The 22,857-nt window shown below is 48.2% G+C and overlaps 1 protein-coding gene across 3 annotated transcripts; it reads right to left on the reverse strand.

Moving 5' to 3' along the window:
- Window positions 1-290: 290 nt before the first annotated feature.
- anks6 (ankyrin repeat and sterile alpha motif domain containing 6) lies at window positions 291-21,623 on the reverse strand. Of its 3 annotated transcripts, XM_029254989.1 has the most exons (17): window positions 21,512-21,623; window positions 21,178-21,257; window positions 11,810-12,339; window positions 9,623-9,667; window positions 7,820-8,024; window positions 6,923-7,029; window positions 6,625-6,773; window positions 5,855-6,098; window positions 5,489-5,538; window positions 5,041-5,244; window positions 3,831-3,999; window positions 3,567-3,742; window positions 2,844-3,030; window positions 2,228-2,295; window positions 1,950-2,066; window positions 1,677-1,773; window positions 291-985 (listed from the first exon to the last, which is right to left on the reverse strand). In XM_029254989.1, the coding sequence occupies exons 3-17, from the start codon at window positions 12,270-12,272 to the stop codon at window positions 936-938; spliced, it is 2,331 nt and encodes a 776-aa protein (XP_029110822.1). In that variant the 5' UTR covers window positions 12,273-12,339; window positions 21,178-21,257; window positions 21,512-21,623; the 3' UTR covers window positions 291-935. The 3 variants fall into 3 exon arrangements, with proteins under 3 accessions (XP_029110822.1, XP_029110821.1, XP_029110823.1); XM_029254988.1 differs by lacking the exons at window positions 21,178-21,257; window positions 21,512-21,623 and adding an exon at window positions 13,343-14,495; XM_029254990.1 differs by lacking the exons at window positions 21,178-21,257; window positions 21,512-21,623 and adding an exon at window positions 13,254-13,274.
- Between the last annotated feature and the right edge of the window lie 1,234 nt (window positions 21,624-22,857).

Consider the following 22,857-nt stretch of genomic DNA (forward strand, 5'->3'; position numbering starts at 1 on the left):
ACTGACTATAGCAGCATCCTTTGGTAATTCATTCATTCATCACACCAACACTTTCGCCCAAGGAAAGCTGCAATGGTGGGATACAGGATGAGAATGGTACATATGTACTTATTTTATGTGCAGAAAAGTACGTGAAGATTGCGGTGACTTGGCTGCTCATCCGACAATATTTACCGTTTTCCCGGCAGTCCTGCGAAGAATGCAAGTGTCGCAGGTAACAAACATCTCAGGATATGAATTTCGTCAGCTCCTGTAATTTAGTTACGAAAAAAGGACCATACACTGCAGCGTTTTCCAAATATCTCTAACATGTTTAATGAGAGGACCATAAATCACATTTCGTAATGATCACGTGGCAATCATTTTTAATTTTGCTTAAACATGTCTAAACAGCGTACCTGTGAGTAACTAGAGTGACAAAAAGGCAGAAATAAAATTCAATATATCTAAATACATTGTTGGAATATACGGTATATAAAGACAGGTTCACTCAAGAGGGAGTGAATAAAAATTCCAGGAAGGCCTTTGGTGATCTCGGTTCTCGGCGTGCATCCGTTACAGAATCCGTTAGAGCAGCGGATTCGTGGCCAGGGCACAGGGGCCGAGACCCAGGACTGCGCCGTCTTCTTTTCCACACTCGAGCAGGCGTCCCAAAGCGGTGCAAGGGTTTTAAAAAATAAAAAAAAATAAAATAAAAAAAAAAACTAAAAAAGTTCATTCGACTCTCCGAAGAGGCCAACGCTCCTCCTCCTCCCCCGGTGCCGTCGACAACGAAGGCTCCTCCGTAGCCGATCGCGCTCCAGGAGACCGCAGCACACCACTTTGTGCCCCGTCTGGCGGCGCGGCCGGCCGCAGGTGCCACGGGGTACGGAAGCGGCCTCTTTGCGCCCGCGGTGGTCCCGACAGCTCTTCACGCGCGTTTTCGTCCGCGGCTGCTACCTTTTGTTTGTGCTGCGCGCTTGTTGTCTGACCCAGCCTGCAGGAGCTGGAGAAACCGCACGCCACTTGGACATTTTTCATTACATTTATTTTTACATTTATTCACTCAGCTGACGATTTTTTTTTCCCCCCAAAGCAACTTGGTGTTAATGCGCATACAATTATTTACCCATTTATACAGCTGGGTAATTTTTGTAGGCTAAGTACCTTGCTCACGGGTACCACAGCCAGAAGTGAGATTTGAACCTGCAACCTTTGGGTCCATTACAACCACTCGTAGTAATAATAATGTCCTCTACGAAGTGTACGAACCCGACACGGACGGTCATTATCTTAGCATTTTATCCAAGAATAAACTCATAAATCTGAATCTTAAATGTTAAAATAAACTTATCAAATGAATCTATGACTGATTTACACACCTGACTACTTACCTACCTGGTTTAACTAATGCAACTTGAGGTTCGCTTAGTTTTGCAGCTGCGCTACTTCCGAGTTCCTCCAAATCAACAGATGGAATTGGTCATTACACGCCCGTTATGTCTGACGAGAAAGACTGCCTCTTATTAAAGAATTTCGTGGTAAAACCAGGGTACGCAAGGGGTTCGCGTACTTTAAGCAGCACTGGAAATACTGAGAAGTTACACAACGCAACTTAAAACTCATAGCGCATATCACACTTCCATACTTATCCGTTTGCTGTAACGGAAGCGAAGCCGTTAGATGCGGATACTCACAGCGGGGGTACCCGGGGGGACGCGGGTTACTGGCGCTGCTCCCGAACGAAGACTGGAAGTTGTGCATGGTTTCCTGCAGAATCTGCCTCTCCCTGCCCTGCGGAACCCACAGCGAATCACGGTGAGGTTTCGAACTCGGGGGAGCAAGACAGGGACGGACGGGATGGCGCGGATCAACCGAGCATCGCGAGCGAAGACGACGCGGGGCGAAGAGAGAGCCCGGACAGGACGCGGCAGCAGCGTCTCACCGCACCGCGCCGTACCGCACCGCACCTTTCCGGCGTTCAGCTCGGAAATGGCTGCCAGAATCTGTTGCCGGGGCCCGTCCGTTTTGATCCCCAGCTCCTTCAAGTCGCCATCGGTCAGCGTGAGGAAGGCCTCCATGTCCACCTGCAGGGGGACAGAGAGTGTGCATGTGTCCAGGGCTTTTTGGAACGCCGAAGTCCAAACGCGTTTGGCGGAGTCAGTCGTTCGGCAGCACGCGATGGGAAATTATTCGTAACAATAACGGCGAGAGCTTCCAAATTCAAGGGTTGGGATCGCTGGCTCACCTCCTGTTCTTCAAAGATGGGCTGGTATTTTTCCAGGGAGAGTTTCTTCAGAATGCTCGACAACTCGTCTGTCGGAAAGGGAAAGCGGTCGGTGAGAGCGGCAGGAGGGAAAAACGCGACGACGCGGTAAAGCCACCCTCCTCGGAAACGCCGCGACGGGTATTGCCGGGAAAAGCAACCGGACAGACAGAAACTTTACCGATCCCAGAAGAAACTGCTGAACAAACCTTAAGCGGTGTAGCAACTCTGTGCGTGTACGCGTGTGTGCGTGCATGCGTGTAAGTCAAAAAAGTGTCCGCAAAAACCTGAAAAATTATTGCAGATACTTTCTGACTTACCCTTACTTGAATAACCCTCCAAAGAAACACACACACACACAGTTTCCCAGTCCCTCCGGAAAAACCGAAGCCCATTTCCTGCGTGACATCATCACACAAAGGGAAAACACTCGGTAATACTGAGACTCAGAGTAAGTGACGCATCTGAAGGAGAGAACGGGGTGTGTGCTGTGTGTGTGTGTGTGTTCAACGCAGGAACTTTGACCGAAAGCCCGGCGTCAAAGGAGGCGGCGCGCTGCCCGGCGGCGGTTCCCGCAGACCCCCGGGCGCCGCCTCACCCTCGTCGGTGATGGTTCCGCTGCTGGAGCCTCCGCTGCTCTTGGAGCGAGCCTGCGAGGACGTCGAGGACGGACAGTCCCCGACGGGGGGCTTGGGGGTGGGGGACGGGGACGGGGTCAGCGTGGGCGAGGTGCTCTTCGAGGTCGACGAGTTCCCGGACAGGGGCCTCTTCTTCAGGTCGACTTTCTGCACGGGAAGAAAGAGGAGGGTGAACCGCGGTAGGAAGAGCGGCTCCGTTCCTCCGGGACACCTTCGCTGGTCTCGCGCTGGACAGGGGTGGACGACGAAAAAATGGAAACATTATGCAATGTCCAGACATCAGCTGATATTTATTTATTCAAAGAAACCGTTTTGAAAATGGTGCCAACCTAATTTCCAGGCGGAGACATATGAGAACACCCTGGCTTTTGAAAAGCAAATAGAAGGCGGTCTCGGTTAAAACACACACACACACACACACACACACACACACACACACACACACACACAGTTGCTGTCCCTTTCGGTGAAATAACACAAACAGGCAAGAACTAACCCTTAACCCCACCCAGAACCCTCCAAAGGCCTTGCGGCCATATCTATCCACCCAGCGACCCCACCCTTAACCTTCGTATTAACGTCCAAATCCGTCCAGATCTAATAGTGACGTTGCGATCGCCCCTTCCCTATCAAACAATTAAAAAGCCCCCTCCGGCAGGCGGAAGAGAGCGGCGTCGTCGTACCCTCCTGGAGCGTATGTTGCCGGCCACCAGGCTCGGAGCGTGGTGGATGTCGGGGAGGCCGACGTCAGGGGTCGAGGCCGCGGCCGTTTCGGTGGGCTGCGGCTTCGGCTCGAGCAGGCCCGCGGCCTTCTTCCTCTGCGCCGCAATCTGGGAGAGAACGTTGTCCGCGCTGCCCCCTGCGGACAGACGCAGTAGTGCCACGCTGAGCCGGCGCCCCCCACCGGAACAAAGCGCCAACGGCGGAGGAGCGACGGGGGTGCGTACCCGAGCGGTTGTGGGGGTCGGCGGCGTGCCGGGCCACCCCGGCCACCCCGTTGGAGCCCCCGGAGGACTGAGGGGAGTAGCTGAAGTTGCCGGAGTTTGAAGGAGACGCGGGACCCTTTGTAATGCTGGGGAACTTAATGGAGCGCGTCACCACGCGGCTCACGGAGGTCTGCAGCATAAGGAGACAGCAGGGCTTTGCTGGACATTTGCTTTCAGTCTCTGGACATAGAGGAAAATATAGAAATTTACATTTCACATTTATTCATTTAGCAGACGCTTTTCTCCAAAGCGACACACATCTCATGGAAAACGCAATCTGTGCATTACGTTAGGAGAAAGAGACATAGCTGCAGATGTGTGATTCTTAAGTACAGTTAGTTTGTTGCTTTCCACCATATGAAACGGCGTTCATCACGCGAGGAGCTGCATAAAGGTTTATCCAAATACTGACCATTTCTAATCACATTCATAATCATCTTTTCGCGGGAGAAGTGAATCCGCAAGAGGTGAGTTTTAAGACCTTTTTTAAATGCAGACAGAGATTCAGCAGTCCTGAGTGACAGGGGGGAGGTAGTTCCACCACAATGGAGCCAGAACCAATAAATCAAAATATAGATTTTGTCATATATTTGTGAATTGTACATGTAATAAACTCTTGGTAAACTTGCCCAGTGGATTATTTACTAGAAAAATTTTCATCTCTTCAGTTATTCGTCCATTACTAGTAAATACTTGTCTAACGTAGGGCTGCCGTGGTCCAGAGCCTATCCTGGAAGCAGCGGATGCGAGACGAGACACACCCCGGACAGGATGCCAGTCCCTCACAAGGCAATGGCACACACTCTTTCACTAACACGTACACTCTACGGGCAGTTTCGAGGGACCGGTTCACCCCGAAACGCATATGTATTTGGACTGTGGGGGGGAAACCAGAGTGCCTGGAGAAAACCCACACGAATGCAGGGAGAATTGGAAACCCCACAGAGACAGCTGGATTCGAACCCACGCCCAGGAGCCGGGAGGCACCGGCACTATTATAATTTAACAGCTAAATGCAGGGCTTTTCTAATCAGGCACGAAGGTCAGAACATTCAGGAATGTGACAATCCGGAGTCTGTTTTCCCTACCGCCCCGTGCCCTTTGCCCCCCCCCCCCCCCCCCACACCACCTCGATCGCGTCGTCCACGAGAGCCCGAGTAGCATCACTCACGATGTCCGAGTTGCCGCTGCTGTTGAAGTTGCCCTTGCTGGGCCGCTGGGGCATAGCCAGGCGCGTCGCCTCCGTCTTGCCCTCCTTGAGGATGCGGGAGCGGTCCGAGTTCCACGGCTCGAAGCTCGACGGGGGGAGGAAGGGCGGGATCACCGCCTTCAGCTTGTCGTTGGGGAGCCTCGTGAGGGGGGCGCCGTTTCGAAGCTGGGTACGAACAAGCGGGGGGACGTGCGAGCAGCGGTAAATCATCGACGACTGCACTTTACCAAGTGGGAACTGAGCTCCGCTCCAGTTTACCGGAACACACCGCTGACCGGCACCATGACAAAGAAAACACACTCATCCTGCTTTTTCCAAGTTAGAAGTCTGTACCCTATGATCTCTGGGGATTTTTTTTTCTTTTCTTTTAAATGCCATTGCAATCCTTGAACTAAAATTACACACATACCATTGTAGTTATTAGAGAGTCATCTTTCTCCGTGCTGCTTCTGCCAAGGCCTGAGAAACAGATCCGCATGAGCAATGAAGACAAAGTTCAATAAAACCATAATACCAGGCTCCAGCTTCATTTGATTCAATTGAATTAAACTTAATCATACCCACTCTAATGCCATAAAATTTAATTGGATTCACTTTGAGGCCTTTTTTTTTTTTTTTGTTACATCCAGCTTATGCGAGGCAGCAGAAAATGTTGTTACAAACAAACTGGAAAGGTCGTTTAGAGCCGCAATGTTTTTAAAGTGAAATAAGTCGCCCAAAAGCAGCGGCGCCGATCACCCGGCACCCTTCGGGTCGAGGCGGCGCTCTCCCTCACCGCTGTCTTTGTTCTTGGCGCCCCACGCCGCGCTCAAGTCGATGCTGCCCACGCTGGGGGTCCGCGGCGAGGCGCCCCCGGTCCCGCTGCTCCTCCGGTCCGCCCTCATGGTCGAGTCCAGCGGGTCCGCGCCTCCGGCGGGGTCGTCCGGGAAGGGGGCCAGGCGGTTGGCGGACAGGCCGTGTCGCAGGCTGCGCGTCAGCTTCAGTCTCCGGAACCGGTTCGACATGCGGCTCCACCACGACTGCGGATCGGCGGCAGAGACGGAACAAACCAGTTCCGGGCTAAATCACCGCAACGGCCCCGAACGCATCGCGCCTCTCTGAAGCGGGACCTCAAGTCGCGGCCAAGTTTGCAAGTTCACGTTCCACCTTCGAACACTTAACCAATGCGCTCAAATGTCCAGCGGTGCAAACATGCAGAATGTACCGTATACATGTAAATGCGTCATTGATCCGGCCGGAGAGCCGACAGTGAGGCGGTTAGAGCTACTGCCTTTGGACCCAAAGGTCACAGGTTTGAATCCCACCTCCGGCTGTAGTACCCTTGAGCAAAGTATGTATCCAAAATTGCTCTAGTAAAATTAGCCAGCTCTATAAAATGGTAAATAATTAATAATAATTGTATAATTGGAGAGAAGCGTCAGCTACGTGAATAAATGTAAATCCATTTAAACAGCCGTGCCTTTCGTTCAAGAGAGTAGCTTCGAAAGGCGTCTCACACAGCCGGAGGGGGTGGGGGGATCCGGGTTCAAATGACGCGTACCGCACCTTTAGGCCTCCTTTGTCGTCCGGTGGGACCGGGACGTTGAGAGACTGCCGGCTCCTGGAGCGCGCGAGGGTGGTCCTTGTCCTCGGCTTGCCCTTGTCTTTGTCCACCTGCATGCACACGGAGGCCAGCAGCCTGACGAGCTCTGTGTCTGCACGCACACACACGCATGCGCTTAGAGGAACAGTCAAAGACGTTACTTCTCTTGCGGCGAAACGCGATGGCTGGATGGGATAAAACAACAACGATATCCTCCAAGCATGAGTGTGGGAACAGCCCGAAGCATCACGCTCGACATACCCGGATCGTTGAGCAGCATGACGAGATCGAACGCGGTGTATCCGTTTTTGGCTCGCAGATTAACGTCGGCTCCCTGGCTCAAGAGGTACTTCACAACATCTTTGTTCCTGCAGGGCACAGATTCCTCTCAGATTTGACGCGGCTCTTCGTAGCCACGGTGGAAGAAGCGGGAGAAGACAGCAGGACACGGCAAGTGCAAATTTATCACGATATCAGTTTCGGTCAAATAAGAACACGAACTTTCATCCATGAACCACGGATCACCAAAAGAAATTAAACTCTATTCTGAAGTTTTAAAATAAACAAATGGCTTTTAAAATGCCAGACAAATACTGAAACAAATAGATCCACGCAAATGATAAGTAAAAGTATGCTACTATAATAGTGACACATCAAAATAGCTTAATTTATTTTTATAGCTAGATTAATTTACTAATACAATTAATTAGTAAAATTATTATTCTAGGTCCTAGCCAGAACCAAATTGTACTGCAGGCTGCTGGTGCGCCCCCTTGTGGTAGAACAGAGAACCTCAACCGAACAGAACTGAGTAAAAGCAACACATTGACATTGATTCATTCAGCTGATGCTTTTCTCAAAAAGTGACTTACAGTGTTAAGCTACTTACAATGACTTACTCATTTATACAACTGGTTAATTTTACTGGAGCAATTTAGGGTCAGTACCTTGCTCAAGGGTACTAAAGCCAGAGGTGGGATTCGAACCTGCGACCTTTTGGGTCCAAAGGCAGCAACTCCAGACACCGTGCTACCGAATGCAAGAGAGAAACGAGAAAGAAACGGGAGCAGCGGCAGGGCATCTGGAACCCAGACTCCCTAAGCTCAGTGTCACCGGGGACATGGGTGCACGGCGAGCGGGAGAGCAGCGGTTGGCTACCCGTGGTAGGTGGCCTGCATGAGGGCGGTCCAGCCGTGGACGCCGTCCTGTTTGTCCACGTCTGCGCTTCGCTCCACCAGCAGACGCACCACGTCCAGCTGCCCGCTGACGGCCGCGATCATCAGCGGCGAGGCGCCGTCCGCGTTGGCCGAGTTCACCTGGGCCGGGTCCTCGTCCACGATCTCTCTCACCAGCTGAGAGTTCCCTGCGTCACACACGGCAGGCAGGCCTTTCGCGGTTAAGGCGCCGAACACGTCGTCAAAAAGACGAGGCACGGAACTCGCCGTAAAAACGTTTCTTGAGCAAATTTCACCAAAACACGTATAGGCAGTCCCCGGGTTACGAACGAATTCCCCGTCCTCAGTCCGTCTCTAAGTCGGATTTTGACGTAAGTCAGAACGGTTAGGTATGGTGGGTTTGTCTTAGTGTATCGTGTACCTTTGTACGCATAAAAAAACATTAAAGTAACACTTCCTGATACACTAAAACATCTTTAATATAACAATACAATAATAACAGTACAATATAGTGATGTAATAACAACAATAATAAATGTAACTACAGTGTTTATTATGGAGAGAGACACAGAAAGAGATAATAATAAATGTTGAACAGAGCACACGGAGGAGACGGGACCCGAGTGCAGGATCATTTATTCAGAATCAAAGGACTAGATGTGTTCTTGCGGTCGGGGACGGATAAGCGGTCGGTCGATTGGCGAACCGAACGGAGGCGAGAATCCGAAATTGCGGTCGAGGGACGAGGCGGGCGGTCGTCATCAAATAGATGCGGGACGGTACTGGGGAACGATGAGGGACAGGACTTGGAAGGAGAGAGGGAGAAAAAGAGTGTGTGTGCGCACGTGTGCAAAATGTTAAAAGAAACCTTAATGTTCACTTTTCCAATGTTCGTTGGCGTTTCACCTTTCGCTGTATTATTTCCACTTTAGTTTCAGTCGTGATCATTTTCCTTTTTTTGGATGAGTCACCATCACATGCGTCACATTTACGCTTTGGTGCCATGGTTACAAGGGTAAAAACAAAAAAAATTTAAGCCAAACGCAGTAACACCAGACGCTTAACGGGAAAAGAAGGAAGTCTGTCCTACCTCGGGCTCACGTGCCCAGAAAACGGTGAGCGAACCGTCTGGAGAAACGCAATGTTTTGATGCTCTTCGCAAAGTAGCGCCCGCTTATTATTACGAACCGCTGTGTATCTTCAGTAACTCGAATGTTTAATTTAATAGGATTAATTATGAAGTTTTCATTTGCTTGTTACTTAAGGGTGATTTAAATAAAAAATAATAATACAAAAAAACGACTTCCGGTCAGTAAGGGGATGGTTCGTAACTACGGGTTGTACATAAGTCAGACGTTCGTAACTCGGTGACTGCCTGTACGTTCATGAACGGCCGGAAGGGCGGAACCCTGGATCTCTGACATTTCGCTTCAGAGGAAAGCGTCACCATTAAGCAACCTTTTCAAGTGCAGGGTTGCAGTGGTCTGGAGCCTATCCTGGGAACACAAGGCGTAAGGAAGGCTGCACCCACAACTGGACTCCAGTGCACTGCAAGGCAGTCCCACACACACTCATTCATTCATTCACTCACTCACTCACACACAATAGGCAATAATTCACTAATTGCTCAAAGATATTGAAGGTTTTAACTTACTTTTTAAAAATGAAGAAAACACTGAGCGTTGCTCATCACTGCACCGCTTTTGGGGTTCCCTGAATGCGTTGCCATGACGACAGAGCATCGACCTCCAAAGGTGTAAGTTGTTCAATCGACGCATTTACTTACCTAATTTTAGAGCACTGAAGACATCTGGCCGCCTCTTCTCATCATCTTTCAGAGGATATAAAGACAAAGAAAATTAATATTCAAGCAGCGTGTCAAAATGTGTCCGTTGGGCTCCGTTCACGAGCAAAGGGCAAACGCACCGCGTTCAGGTGTCCTTCTGGGCACACGGGTACGATACGCGCGCTTACTGTCATGACCCACTACTACTGGAGTGTGAATGAGGAGAACAGAGGGCTGGTGGAAACATCTGGAATACAGATGATGACCATCTGCGAAGGAGCGATGCCCTCAGAATGGTGATCGCTCAGTAAACACGCACCAAACATCAAAGGGAGCGACGCGTCCCCGGCGGTCGCTTCGCCGACAGACGATTCGTCTTCTCAACCCCCGGCTAAGTGGTGACTGGAGCGGAACGAAAGAAGGGCCACGTGGCACTTAACGGCTCTCGCGCGTACCAGCGGCCCCGGGTTCAAAGGGCCGTTAACGGGAAAGGATGGCGGCTCAAAGGAAGCGGAACCGCACTGAAAACAAATGTAAACTTATACACCGGGCTGTTACATGTTACACACATTTGACTTGTGGAGTCACCTTTATACAGGTGACCCCCAGAAGAAGTCAATACATAAACAAACAGACAAACAAATCTATCCAAAGGACTGATCCTTTGCCAGTACTGCCCCTGGAGGCACCGCACGCCAGCGGTGCAGGTGAGCTACCGCAACCCCATCCCGGGGGGTGCGGGACACCCCTCAGCACCCCAGACACAGAAAGGGTAAAACAGTTTAAAAATAAAAAAAAATTAAAAAAAAAAAAAAAAAAAAAACTAATATACAGTGGTGCTTGAAAGTATACGAACCCCTTGTGTCCCTTAGTTTTACCACAAAAGGGTGTTTCATCAGAAGCAGTTGTCCTCACGTGACATAACGTGTGTGTGATGACCAATTCGGTATGTTACACACACACAGTCTGAAACCGCTTGTCCCGAGTGGGGTCGTGGCAAACCGGAGCCTAACCAGGCAACGGAGGGCGCAAGGCTGGAGGGGTAGAGGACACACCCAGGATAGGGCACCCCAAGGAGGACTCGAACCCCAGACCCACCAGAAAGCAGGCACGGGCCAAACCCGCTGCGCCACCGCATCCTCCCTCGGCATGCTGCAAAAATAAGTGAACCCCAAGTGTCATTGGTTACACCATGCAGGTAAGTAGAAGCAGGTGTGTAAATCATAGTCATTTCTTCGTTTTCTAACTAACATTTAGACTTTGCAAATGTATTTTAATTTACATAAGAATAATGACCATCCCTATATAGTTCACATACTTCCAAGCAGCACTGTATAAGAAACTCGACAGAGTATCTTGCCTTTTTTCCCCCCCACTTGTTTTATGAGAAACAGTGTGTTTTTCATAAACATGTTTATTATCATACACACTGTTACTGTTTTGTGTAAATGCAAACTCGCAGTATCATATCCAGTAAGGGTGGAATTGAGCTGGATGTGTACAATATGTGGAAGGCACCGATTTTTCTCAATTTTTCTTCAGTGACACTGTGCTGTATTGGTAATAATTTGTTACAGTATTAATTTGGCCCATCTGAAAAGAAAACTATACAAAGTGCGGGAACTGAGCAGGAAAAAAAAAAAAAAAGAGTAAAAAACAGGAAAGTGTGGAGCAAGTAACTGTCAAAGGCGTTAATACCTGTGTTCAAGGTGCGAGTGCTTGGATATGATGCTGTTAAGCATATTAAAATTAATATATTATAAGACAGCCAAGACTGGCAATCCTGAGGGCGGAGACCCTGACTCATCATATCTGAACACAGAATGTGTCCAACACATCAAACAAGAGTTCACTTTAAAGCCCAGAGATTTTAGCCTTTTAGGCAAATCCATTTATCGTTATTGTAATTCAGCGACCCGAAATGTTAGGTTTCTGCGTGAACCTCCTTGTAACAATGTACCCTTTTACTCAGCTAGATATTCTTACTGTATCCATGTCATCAAGCTACTGCAGCAGGAGTGGGGTTTGAACCCACAACCTCCCGATGCCAAGGTGACGACTGCACCCACTACGTCACCGGCTTCCCCGTTGACTAAGCGTTCGCTCCTTCGCGTAAAGATGTGTTCGTGGGGTCCAACCCAGAGCGGAGGAGTCCACACGGTAGCTGACTGCGGGGTTCATCCATACCTGGCTGTGGGCGCACCGTGGTGATCGAGTCCAGGTAGTTTTTCACCTCCTTCTGCTTGAGCTGCAGGGCGATCTCAAAGGCCGTCTTGGAGAGCACGTTGAGGCGGTCCGGGTCGGCGCCGCGCTCCACCAACTGTTGGGCCACGCCCACTTTGCCGCTCAGCACCGCCAGCATGAGCGGGCTCCAGCCGGTGGTCTTCAGGCTCACGTTGACGTCGGCGCCCCACTCCAGGAGCAGCCGCACCAGCGCCTCGTGCCCGTGCTGGGCGGCCGCCATCAGCGCCGTGATGTCCAGCGGCTCCCGCCCCTGGTGGCCGTTGCCGTTGTTGTTGTTCCCGTTGTCGTCGCCCTGGGGGACGTCCAGGTGGTCGTAGTCGTCCACGAAGGCACCGCTCTCCATCAGAAGCTTGACCATGTTGATGTGGCCTCCTCTGGCCGCCACCGTCAGGACGCTGGCTCCCATCCTGTTCTTGGCGTTGATCTCCGCGCCGTTCTCCAGCAAGATGTGGGCGACGTTCACATGCCCAAACCTGGCAAGGAAAGGACGGGAATGAACAAGAGGAACACGCTTTCGACTTTGTTCGGACTGTGGTTGCCGTCGCCTTTACGGACGGGATGCGTGATGGTGCTCATCAGCGGAGTCAGAAAACACCGCAATCATTTTTTTATAAAGGGATTGTTTAAAGAGACCAACTGCAGTGAAATGTGCAGTTAAACTGAGGTTTCCAGTCAGGTTCCAGATCATTCTGTCCGCTCAAAATTCGAGCAGGACGTATTCAAATGGAGAAACTTGCTATCCGTAGTTTAAAAAAAAAAATAAACGTTGCGTTTCCCCCGGTATGCAACTTCATGACAAGTGGCTATTTAGTAATTCCTCACAGGATACTTCTAGTAGCGGCTTCTCGGTTTATCATGAAGCCTTATATATCGGAAACCTGCTCCCAAGTTCTTTGCAGCGTTACATGATGACATTTACAGCCATTTACCCATCATGTGAACAGGGACAAGGAGGCACAACGGGTAAAGCTGGCGGCTCATGGCTCCTTACATGCTTGATGGACGTGGGTTCGAGTCCAGGTCGGAGTGCTTCGGACCCCCCACCCCACACTCACAAGAGAAGCGACCCTTCTGTTCCCTCCCCTGCCTTGGAAACCATACGAGTGGTCGCTAGGAGTCCATGTACGCAGAAGGGTATTCTTTCCGACTGTGGGTAAGCACTGTGATCAAGGAGCGTGTGTGGGATCTGAACCGACAACCTTCACACTCAGCGCAAACTGAGCGACAGCCTTAACCGCGACACCTCCTGCTGCCCAGCGTAGGAACTGCGAGCGGCAGCGTAGTCGCACAAACGAACTGAACGTGTCGCTGTAGCGCTAACGGCACAAGCTTAGCTGGCGCCGATCGGTGTACTGGTGACACGGGTACGAGCGCGAGGAACACACACCGCAGCAACAACACGCCGATCGAACCGCCGCGCCTGCCTGGACACGTGACCCGCGCGCGCGCGCACACGGGACGCCGGCGCCGCCGCACCTCGCAGCCTGCATGAGCGCGCTCCAGCCGTAGTGATTGCGCCGATCCACGGAGGCGCCCTTGCGCAGCAGGAAGCGGGCGAGCTTCTCGTGGCCGCCGGCCGCGGCGAACTGCAGCGGCGTGTTGCCCTCCTCGTCCGCGCAGTCCACGGGGACGGGCGACGGGGCCCCGGGCCCGGCCGCGTCCGGCTCGCGCTCCCCGCGGCACTGCGCGCTGCCGCCGCCGCCGCAGTCGCTCGCCCCGGGCTCGAGGATCCGCCTGGCGCTCTCGTAGTCGCCCTCGTCGCACGCGCGCAGCAGCAGCAGCGCGTGCGCCGGCGCGCCGTAGCTCATCATGTCGACGCGGGAAGGTGAAGCTTGAAGATGTCAGTACTATCCGCCGCGCTGTAACGGGACGGCTGCGGCCCCCCCTCGGCGATCACTGCTTATCGGTGGCCCCATGATTAAAAGCGCACATCGCCGACGAACACGCGCTCCCGTGACGCCGACTCAGTCACGCGACACGTCTGCCAGCCGCTCGCGTCCCAAAATACGACAGAATATTCCTGCCGGCGGTGCAGGCGAAGTTCACCCTGGAAGTGTGGCATCCGCCGCCTGCGGCCCCACGCGCATGCGCGACTCCGTAGACAGCGATGGGACCCAGCGAGACCACCTCCTTCCTACCGTAAGCCTGAGGGAAGAGGAGCAAGAGCAGGAGCACGCGCAGTGGCGCGAGGAGGGTTCTCGTTCGGACAGTGGCGTGAAAGTTCCGCAGGAGAAGCTTGCTGTATAAATGACTAAATCGCTGTACGGTGAAATATCGAATATTGCAAGAGGTGATCTAAGAAAATCCATCACGTAAAAATGCGAAAGGCCCAGTCGTTCTTCTACGGCTTTAATCAATGATGCATTTTTTTTTTTTACGCTAAAATCCCTTAGTAACGAACATCTCGAAATGAAATTCACACAGTCGGCGACATTAACTTTGTGCAGAGATGGCAGCTAAATTAAAATTGCAGTTCTTTACGAAACTAAAGACTTTGTAACAAAGTGCCTTGTCTTCTTACATTACGAAACGTGGGAAGGTCACGGCAGCACAGGCACAGAAACAGTATAACCGCGCACACACACACACACACACACACGCTGTCTGGACCGCTTACGGGGTCCCGGGGAGCCGGAGCCTAACCCAGCAACACAGGATGAAAGGCTGGAGGGGGAGGGGACACACCCAGGACGGGATGCCAGTCCATCGCAAGGCACCCCAAGTGGGACTCGAACCCCAGAAGGCAGGACCCGGTCCAACCCACTGTGCCACCGCGCCCCGCTAGTAACTGCACTTACACTGATTTATCCGATGCTTTTTTTCTAAGGTGATCAATGTCAAAACATAGCAACTGTAAATTAAATATTTATAGAAATCATTGTGAAAGAAGAGCATTTTTTAAAAAAAAATTTTTAACATGGTTGAAACTTAGCACCACTTCTGCTAAAGCCACCTGTTTCAGCATAGATATGAATTTGCAATTTAAAGCATCCAGTTCACCTATATTGTATGTCTTTGGATGGTGAGAGGAAACCAGAGCACCCACGCAGACACTGGGAGAACATTGAAACTCCACGCAGACTGAGCCCGATTCAGATTTACAGTCCAACAGCGTTGGCAACGTTACACTGTGTCACCCTGTTAATTATCCTGGCAAAGCTCGTGTTGCTGTTCTTCTGAGGGTTGCCATACGGAATTTCATTGTATTGTATACAGTGACAATAAAGTATCTTAAGTTGTTAACCATCTCAGACTTGTCCAAAGCCAACGCAAACTCCATGCATTTCAGCATAAAAAAAGTTACTTTTCTGAGGTCAGGTTAAATAATTCTTGATACTCTCGGAGTAAAACATAGCAAGATCTTCCAAAGTTATCTTTCAAAATCATTTATGAAAAGAAAAAGCTGAAAACTGTGGGTTTCTAGAGTGGAGACAAATCCTTTTAAAAGCCCTAATTTTTACTGACACAGTTTTAAAGAATGGAAAGTTACAGCATGAAATTGTGCTCACAAAGATTTTTGCTTAATTTTGTGCTTGTCCGGTTCATTATATAACCGTTTAATTCTAACAAGACCAGACAATGTGTACAGATCTTGAGTTAGCCTTGTACATGTTTAATTTATGAATGTGTAAGGTGAAGCATGTTTGAGATCCCAGAAATTACGCATTTGGAACAACCCTGTGAAAATCCCAATACTCCCATCTTCTGCTACTTTTGTGATATAGGAAGCACTGGCGTGTGAAATTTGTTTTTGTGCTTGCTGATTGTGAGCACCACAGATGGCAATCAAACATAAAAACACCTAATGACCTGCTGTATGTGTTTATGTAAACTTAACCATTAGTTAACCATCTTAACCATAAAAGTTTATTCATTCAATGCAGTTTCATTAATTTAGCTTATCGATAAAAAAAAAATCCATTCAGATTTTGCGTGCCATAGTGTTTCTGTGAATTGCTACGGACGGTTTAAGAAAGTCGTGCCTCCATATTTTTTATTAATTTAAATTATTTTGATTTAAAAAGTTTAAGAAGTAATTTCTTTAAAGCATAGATTTTTCACAGGGTATTTTCTGTAATGAAATTAGGTAGCCGATGGGTAAGAAGCTGGATCTTTTGACTTAGAGGTTACGAGTTCATATGCCAAAATATTGTTTCTCCTAAACCTGAGCAAGACGCTTAATATGGGTTGTGCTGGTAAATATTCAACATGCTTACATAAGTGATACGTGACACATATGATCATCTACCCAGTAAATTAATAATGTTGATACAGCAGAGAGCTCTTAAACACAATATCACAGCATTCATTCAGATTGTCCAAGGTGAATATGGAAAATATTATGATCTCACTTTTAATTATAAATACAGAAATCCAAGGGGGGGACAGTGGGTTGGACCACAGTCCTGCTCTCCGGTGGGTCTGGGGTTCGAGTCCCACTTGGGGTGCTTTGAGACTGACTGGCGTCCTGTCCTGGGTGTGTCCCCTCTCCCTCCGGGTTAGGCTCCGGTTCCCCGCGACCCTGTATGGGACAAGCGGTTCTGAAAATGTATGTATATGTACAGAAATCCAAACTCAGTTTTTTTAGTTTTTTTTTTTATCAACTTTATGGAGATGGTGCCCAAAAGCCATTTAGGAGATACTATAAATTAATGAATATGATTGACTCAGACGTTTCATTTAATGATCATTTATTTGCTACTGTGAAGACAGTGGTGGATGCAGTAGCCTTGTGGGTTTTAAGGCCTAATTGTTCTATTCATGCATTCTTTTTCCTCTAAAATGAGTCACAAGATAACTCAACTTGTTAGAAAGCTGATGGGTTTCAGAATCAGGAAAATTCTTCCAAAGCAGGCCTTGAAGAGGATAACAAAAAACATTTCTACTGTGGCATCACATCTAAATTACTTAAATAATATGATGGAAACCACAGCTTTGTGGGTCAAGCAGTACATTTAATGGCTGTTTTTATTTCAGCTCTGTTGACTTATCACTACGCTGTTTAGCTGACATTGACGCTGATGAATTACCCCGGTGCTGGAGGATTTTACACATTCACATTACCGTTTATCACTGGAAGGGCGACAGTGTGAAATGAACTTGCCATAGAGCATGTTCACTCCCACAGATTCATTAAGCGCTGTGTTGTATTTCAGGGATGTGGCTGTATATAGATCTGTTATTAAAAAAAAGCTAAGAAAAGCTCCTAAAGGTTTCCTTGTTTCCTTGTTTGCTCGCATGTGATCCCATCTTCTCCCAGTGTCTTTGTCTTTAAAATACTTATAATAGTAACCCGGCTATGGAAAAATTTCTAATGCTGCATTTAATTTTAATTTGCTCTCACGCATAATATATAAAATACTTTCTGCTATGTGGAGAAAGGTAATAATGCTAAATTTTATAATAATTACTTGCTGCAGTTTGTCACCAGGGGACACTATAGAGTTAGTAATATTACTTGGAGGCTTGAACACCCAGAGCAGGAGGACATTAAATACCATCAGTCAAGGAATAAGATGGAAACATACATTCCTTTTTGCTCACAACATTGGCAAAGTCATTTGTCCAGCTGATAAATTTTTGTTATTCCAAGTCATTTCAGTTTTTAAAACCCATCGCTCTTAGATGGTATTCTGTGCCCTCTAATTCACTGAATACTTGCAAACTTACGTGTGAAATGTGAAGGAAATTAAAACTCTTAACCAGAAGTTGATAAAAATTATTGAAGTTTCATGAAAATAAGCAAATTCTGGTTTAGTCCAGAGGACTTAGTGGACAGGGGGTGCAGTGGGTTGGACTAGGTCCTGCTCTCCAGTGGGTCTGGGGTTTGAGTCCCACTCGGGGTGCCTTGTGACGGACTGGTGTCCCGTCCTGGGTGTGTCCCCTCCCCCTCCAGCCTTATGCTCTCAGTTGCCTGGTTAGGCTCTGGTTCCCTGTGACCCTGTATGGGACAAGTGGTTCAGAAAGTGTGTGTGTTTCATGAAAATAAGCAAATTCTGGTTTAGTGCAGTGGTTTGGACTAGGTCCTGCTCTCCGGTGGGTCTGGGGTTCAAGTCCCACTTTAGGTGCCTTGTGATGGACTGGTGTCCTGTCCTGGGTGTGTCCCCTCTCTAGCCTTACGCCCTGTGTTGTTGGGTTGGGCTCCAGCTTCCTGTGAGACTGTATGGGATAAGCAGTTTGGACTGTGTGTGTGTGTGTGAGAGAGACTTACTGTGATTTCATTGGTCATTCCAGACTGTGCATGCAGTAAATACATCATTTAGCATATATTTTTATATGCGTTTTGTAGCGTTCACACTTTTTATTGTTTACACTGCTTTAAAGAGTTGGAACACTCGACATAAGTGTGGACACGTGCTAAAACACATAAGCATTGACAGCAGCACATAGCTGCTAACTGAATACACAATTCCAGCACAGGAGAGCAGTGGCACATCTCTAATATCTATTTATTCATTGCTCCCACATCACAGACCCAAAACTACTCATAAAACTTATAGATAGTGGCAGGGAAACCTCTGAACACAAGAGGGAAAAAAACATAACATAAAGTGTAGATCTGAGGTCTCAGATCTCAGAGGTTCCATAAATCCACTGTGCACTACTGACCTTTTGAAGAAAATAGCATTGATGCCAAAAACACAATCTATCTCCTGACGAAACATCAGGCTATCATGTGTCAAGGAAAATTTTGTCCAAATTTTAAACAAGCTTTTCTGAGATTTCCCTTGGTAAATGACAGTGTACGCTATGACGGGGGGGTCAGGGTTCGAGTTCTAGCTGATCCGCACCAGCCATCTGCGGCGAAGAGGCACAGGGAGCACAAAATGAACTGTTTTCCCTTGGATTGGTCAAATGGGTGGTGTTCTTACCCTGCTCCCCGCTGTACTGTTAGCTGGACCTCCACAAGGCTGCAAATGCAACAGGGCAAACTGTGTTACTAAATGACTGGACAAAATGGGGTAAAAATAGGGTAAAAATTCCAGAAATGTGTGAAAGCTAACAGCAAGAAGGTGGGACTCCTTTGCTTAACCACACACACACACACACACACACACACACACACACACACACACACACACACACACATTTTCAGAACCGCTTGTCCCTTACGGGGTCACGGGGAACCGGAGCCTACCCGGCAACACAGGGCGTAAGGCCGGAAGGGGAAGGGGACGCACCCAGGACGGGACGCCAGTCCGCCGCAAGGCACCCCAAGCGGGACTCGAACCCCAGACTCACCGGAGAGCAGGACTGCGGTCCAACCCACTGCACCACCGCACCCCCCCTTTGCTTAACCACTTTTGATAATTCTTCATTTTTCAAGTGTTGTGTTGAAGCTACACAGAAATTTCATAAGCCTGCATTTGAAATACTGGGAGTTGCGCCTTTATACCTTTAACAAGCACATTATTGATCATCCTTAGCAAAGCCATTCAGGGTCGTACACATGCATTTTAATGAAAATTAATTGTAACATCTTAAGAGTGACGGGAGCCATTAGACGCTTAGTTATAAGAACATAAATCGCGTTCGACAAGACGAGAGACGATCAAAGATGATCAAACTCACGCGCAGCAAAGTATATATCTGCTCGCAAACCCAATTTACTGAGTGTGATGACGGACGTAAGAAACGAATGCGGAGCACTAAGAGTTTCTTAATTCGATGTTAATGAAAAAGTTGCACGAGAACATAGGCATATCAAACTACTTAACAGGCAATACAAATATTACTTTATTAAGCAGAATTTTACGCATTTACAGCTGACTTTGGGTACGGGCTTTATTGCTTCGCTCCAGGAATTGGGGGCCAGCAGAAGGCCGGTCACACGTCCAGCAAACTGCACCTGCAGGGACGCAGTGACTCACATCAACAGTGGAATTGGAGGCGCGCAGCGTCAGTAATTCAGCAGCCAGCCCTCACCATCTAGGGGCCCGAGCAAAACACACATCTGTGCAAACACAGCTGTTCCCAGAGCTCTACTTTGTTACTCAACTCTCATTTCTCTCGTCCACTCCAGGAGAAGTGATCAATTAATGGCCGGATCAGGGCAGAAAACATGACTTTCCACTCGGAATGCCGTCTGCTGCTTTGGGGAACCGCGGTCGACGGTCATGTAAACAGACACGTGAAAGGGTTTGCGGCACAATTTCTCAAGGAGCGTCATGCTTTACAGTGACTATGTTAAATAGCTCGTAAAACTGGACTGGTTAAAATAACTCTTATGATAGTTATAGTAACATGAAATTGTGTCAGCCAGTAGCGTAGTGGTTGGCACTACTGCTTTGGCTCCAAAGATCATTGGTTCAATCCCTACCTCTGGCTGTAGTACCGTTGAGCAAGGTACTTACCCTAAATTGTTCCAGTAAAATTACCCAGCTGTATAAATAGGTAAATAATGGTAACCTTAACACTATAAGCTGCTTTGGCAAAAAGTGTCAGCTGAATAAATGAATGTGTCCATGGTGAAATCTTCCTTGGTCCACATCACCCCTGATGCCCCCCTCCAGGTTAAAGTGATGGAGATGAGAGTAGCTGTCTCCATGGTGGGTGAGCAAGTGGTTAAACTGCTCTGCGCAGTGCATGATATCAGCAGTTAGTCTTCGTCTATGAAGATACGCTTGAAAAACACACAACTTTAGCTGTGACGACTAGGACGAGATGGAGCACGAGCACCGATGCTCCTTTGAACGCCACATGAGCACGGGCCTCAGGGAGATCCCAGAGGTGCAGACAAAACACGTCTTGAATCCGTGATCACAGAAAATGTGCACTGAAACAAGTCACAGCTGACCAGTAAGTGGACAGCAGGTGGCATAATGGTTAAAGCTGCTGCCTTTGGATCTAAAGGCTAAAGGTTTGAATCCCACTTGGACTACCCGCCTAGGGTGATCTTGAGCAATTGCTCCAGCAGAAGTTTGGGCAGCAGGTAGTGTAGTGGTTGGTGCTGCTGTCTTTCAACTCAGAGGTTCAAATCCCCCCTTCAGCAAGGTACTTACCCTCAAATGCTCCAGTAAAAAATTACCCAGCTGTATAAATGGATAAGTAATTGTAAGAAGCAGCAGCTACAGGAATAAATGTAAGAAAAAGATACATACCTATTTTCTCCAGTACATTTCTTTAATCCGAACACGTGCAGTACTTGAGTATTGCCAGTGTTAATCTTTAATTGTCTGCAGAGCTTATTCAGGTTTCAGTTTTACTCCTTTTGCAGAAATTCATTTAGGAAACTGAGAGAAAAATCCTAATAATAATATTTTTGCAAATTCCGCAGTTCACGTACACAAAGTGCAATTGGTGTCAGTTACCGTGTTGTGACGAGTTTCTGCTCTGGCTTCGGAAACAACTTCGCTTTTGAGAATCTCTTTTATCCCTCTTGGTTTAGTAGCTGAGAAAAGAGGCAGGCATTTTTTTTACTAATTCAGAATGTGGACTTCTGACCACCAGCTTGTGGGCTGAAACCACAGCTGGAGCACATCTGTTGTAATGTTGACAGAGAAACTTTACCCTCAGCGCTGCAGTAAATATCCAGCTGTATAAATGGCTAAAGGAGAATCACGTCTGCGATGTCTCACTAAACAGCATCTGTTCGGTATGTAAATAAAACAACGCAGGTATTGACACCGAGGCACTCGAACTCACTCTCCGGTATCCTGACGGGAGCTGTCGGTGCGATGGCCTGTGCCATGGCCTGTGCCTTGGCCTCATAGATATCTCAGTGACCCGTCCTCATTGACGTCTCCATTCTTCAACGTGCACGCGGCTCACGGTGACACTGCTCGCCTTCCCGTAATTGTATACAACCGTAAAACATAATGCAGGCTCCTTAAAATCCCATATGTGTGCTTTTGCCTTACCTCCCGGACGAAATGCTCGACTCAGTCATTTCACGTTGTAATTGAACTAATTTAGCCTTTCCTTCCATTACCGAGATTGTTGGCAGTACACGGAGTTCTGGCAGTGCTATGCGTACACCGCGATTTACCGTACAAGATATGACACCACAAGGGATCAACAGGGAGCAGCCTGCTCTCATAGAAACATTAATGTAATACTTAGTTCCCCAGAAGCTACTGACACAAATTTTTAGCCTCTAATGCTGGACATTCCTCTTCTAGGAAATGCAGTCTTTGACCTTGACTTGTACAGCCCGAGGCTTGTGGTTACATTTTGGTAAAACCCAGATCCCTTCACTCAAAACTCTCAGTGTGCAAAGGGTCACATCCTTCTGTGTGCGGGGAAGAGCGTAGCGCCGAGATTCGGCGTGCTCCTGCTTTATTTCTGCAGAAACTGTCTCCCCCAAAAAAAGATGAACATTTGCTTCCTCCAAGTCAGCCTCTTCACTCTCCATATGGAGATGATTTAATAAAAATCAGCTGATCCATGTGCCAAGGCCAAAGATTTTCTCACAAAAAATTATGTTGCTGATGATGTTAAAGAAGATGTTGTTTTCTGCCCACACTAACTGGTCTCTTTGAATGGAGAATCACATTTGTCATTAGAAAATGTTTGGGACGGGGGTTCCAGGCGCACTTTGCTGAAGCTTAAGGAGGTGATGATCTGGAAAGGATCTAAACTGTCGGTCTAGAGACCACTGGAGAAAAAAAAAAATATTAGTTAAAAGAACATTCCAGTTGCGGATTGTATAAAATCCATCACTGGGTTTCGTGATAGATAATAGAGCTGAATTAAATTATTAATTTACACTTTAATTGTGTGCCTAAATGAGCAAGATCAAAAAAGAAGTGCCAGGTTCAGCATCAGGGACATTGAATCACACACATAATTTTGCAATACAATATTATGGCGTAAAATAAATCCTCGTCTTCCCACCAGTATTTGACAGCCTGCAAGTACATGAAAAGTTTCTCTAAAACACATCCATCGTCCCGAGCGGGGTCGTGATTAGGCTCCGGCACTACATCTTGTCCCTTTAAATTAGGTTGACATTGATGATACTACCTTACGTGAAGATCTCTGATCTTCTG

The sequence above is a fragment of the Scleropages formosus genome, chromosome 9 (assembly GCF_900964775.1).
Source record: "Scleropages formosus chromosome 9, fSclFor1.1, whole genome shotgun sequence".
NCBI lineage: Eukaryota > Metazoa > Chordata > Actinopteri > Osteoglossiformes > Osteoglossidae > Scleropages > Scleropages formosus.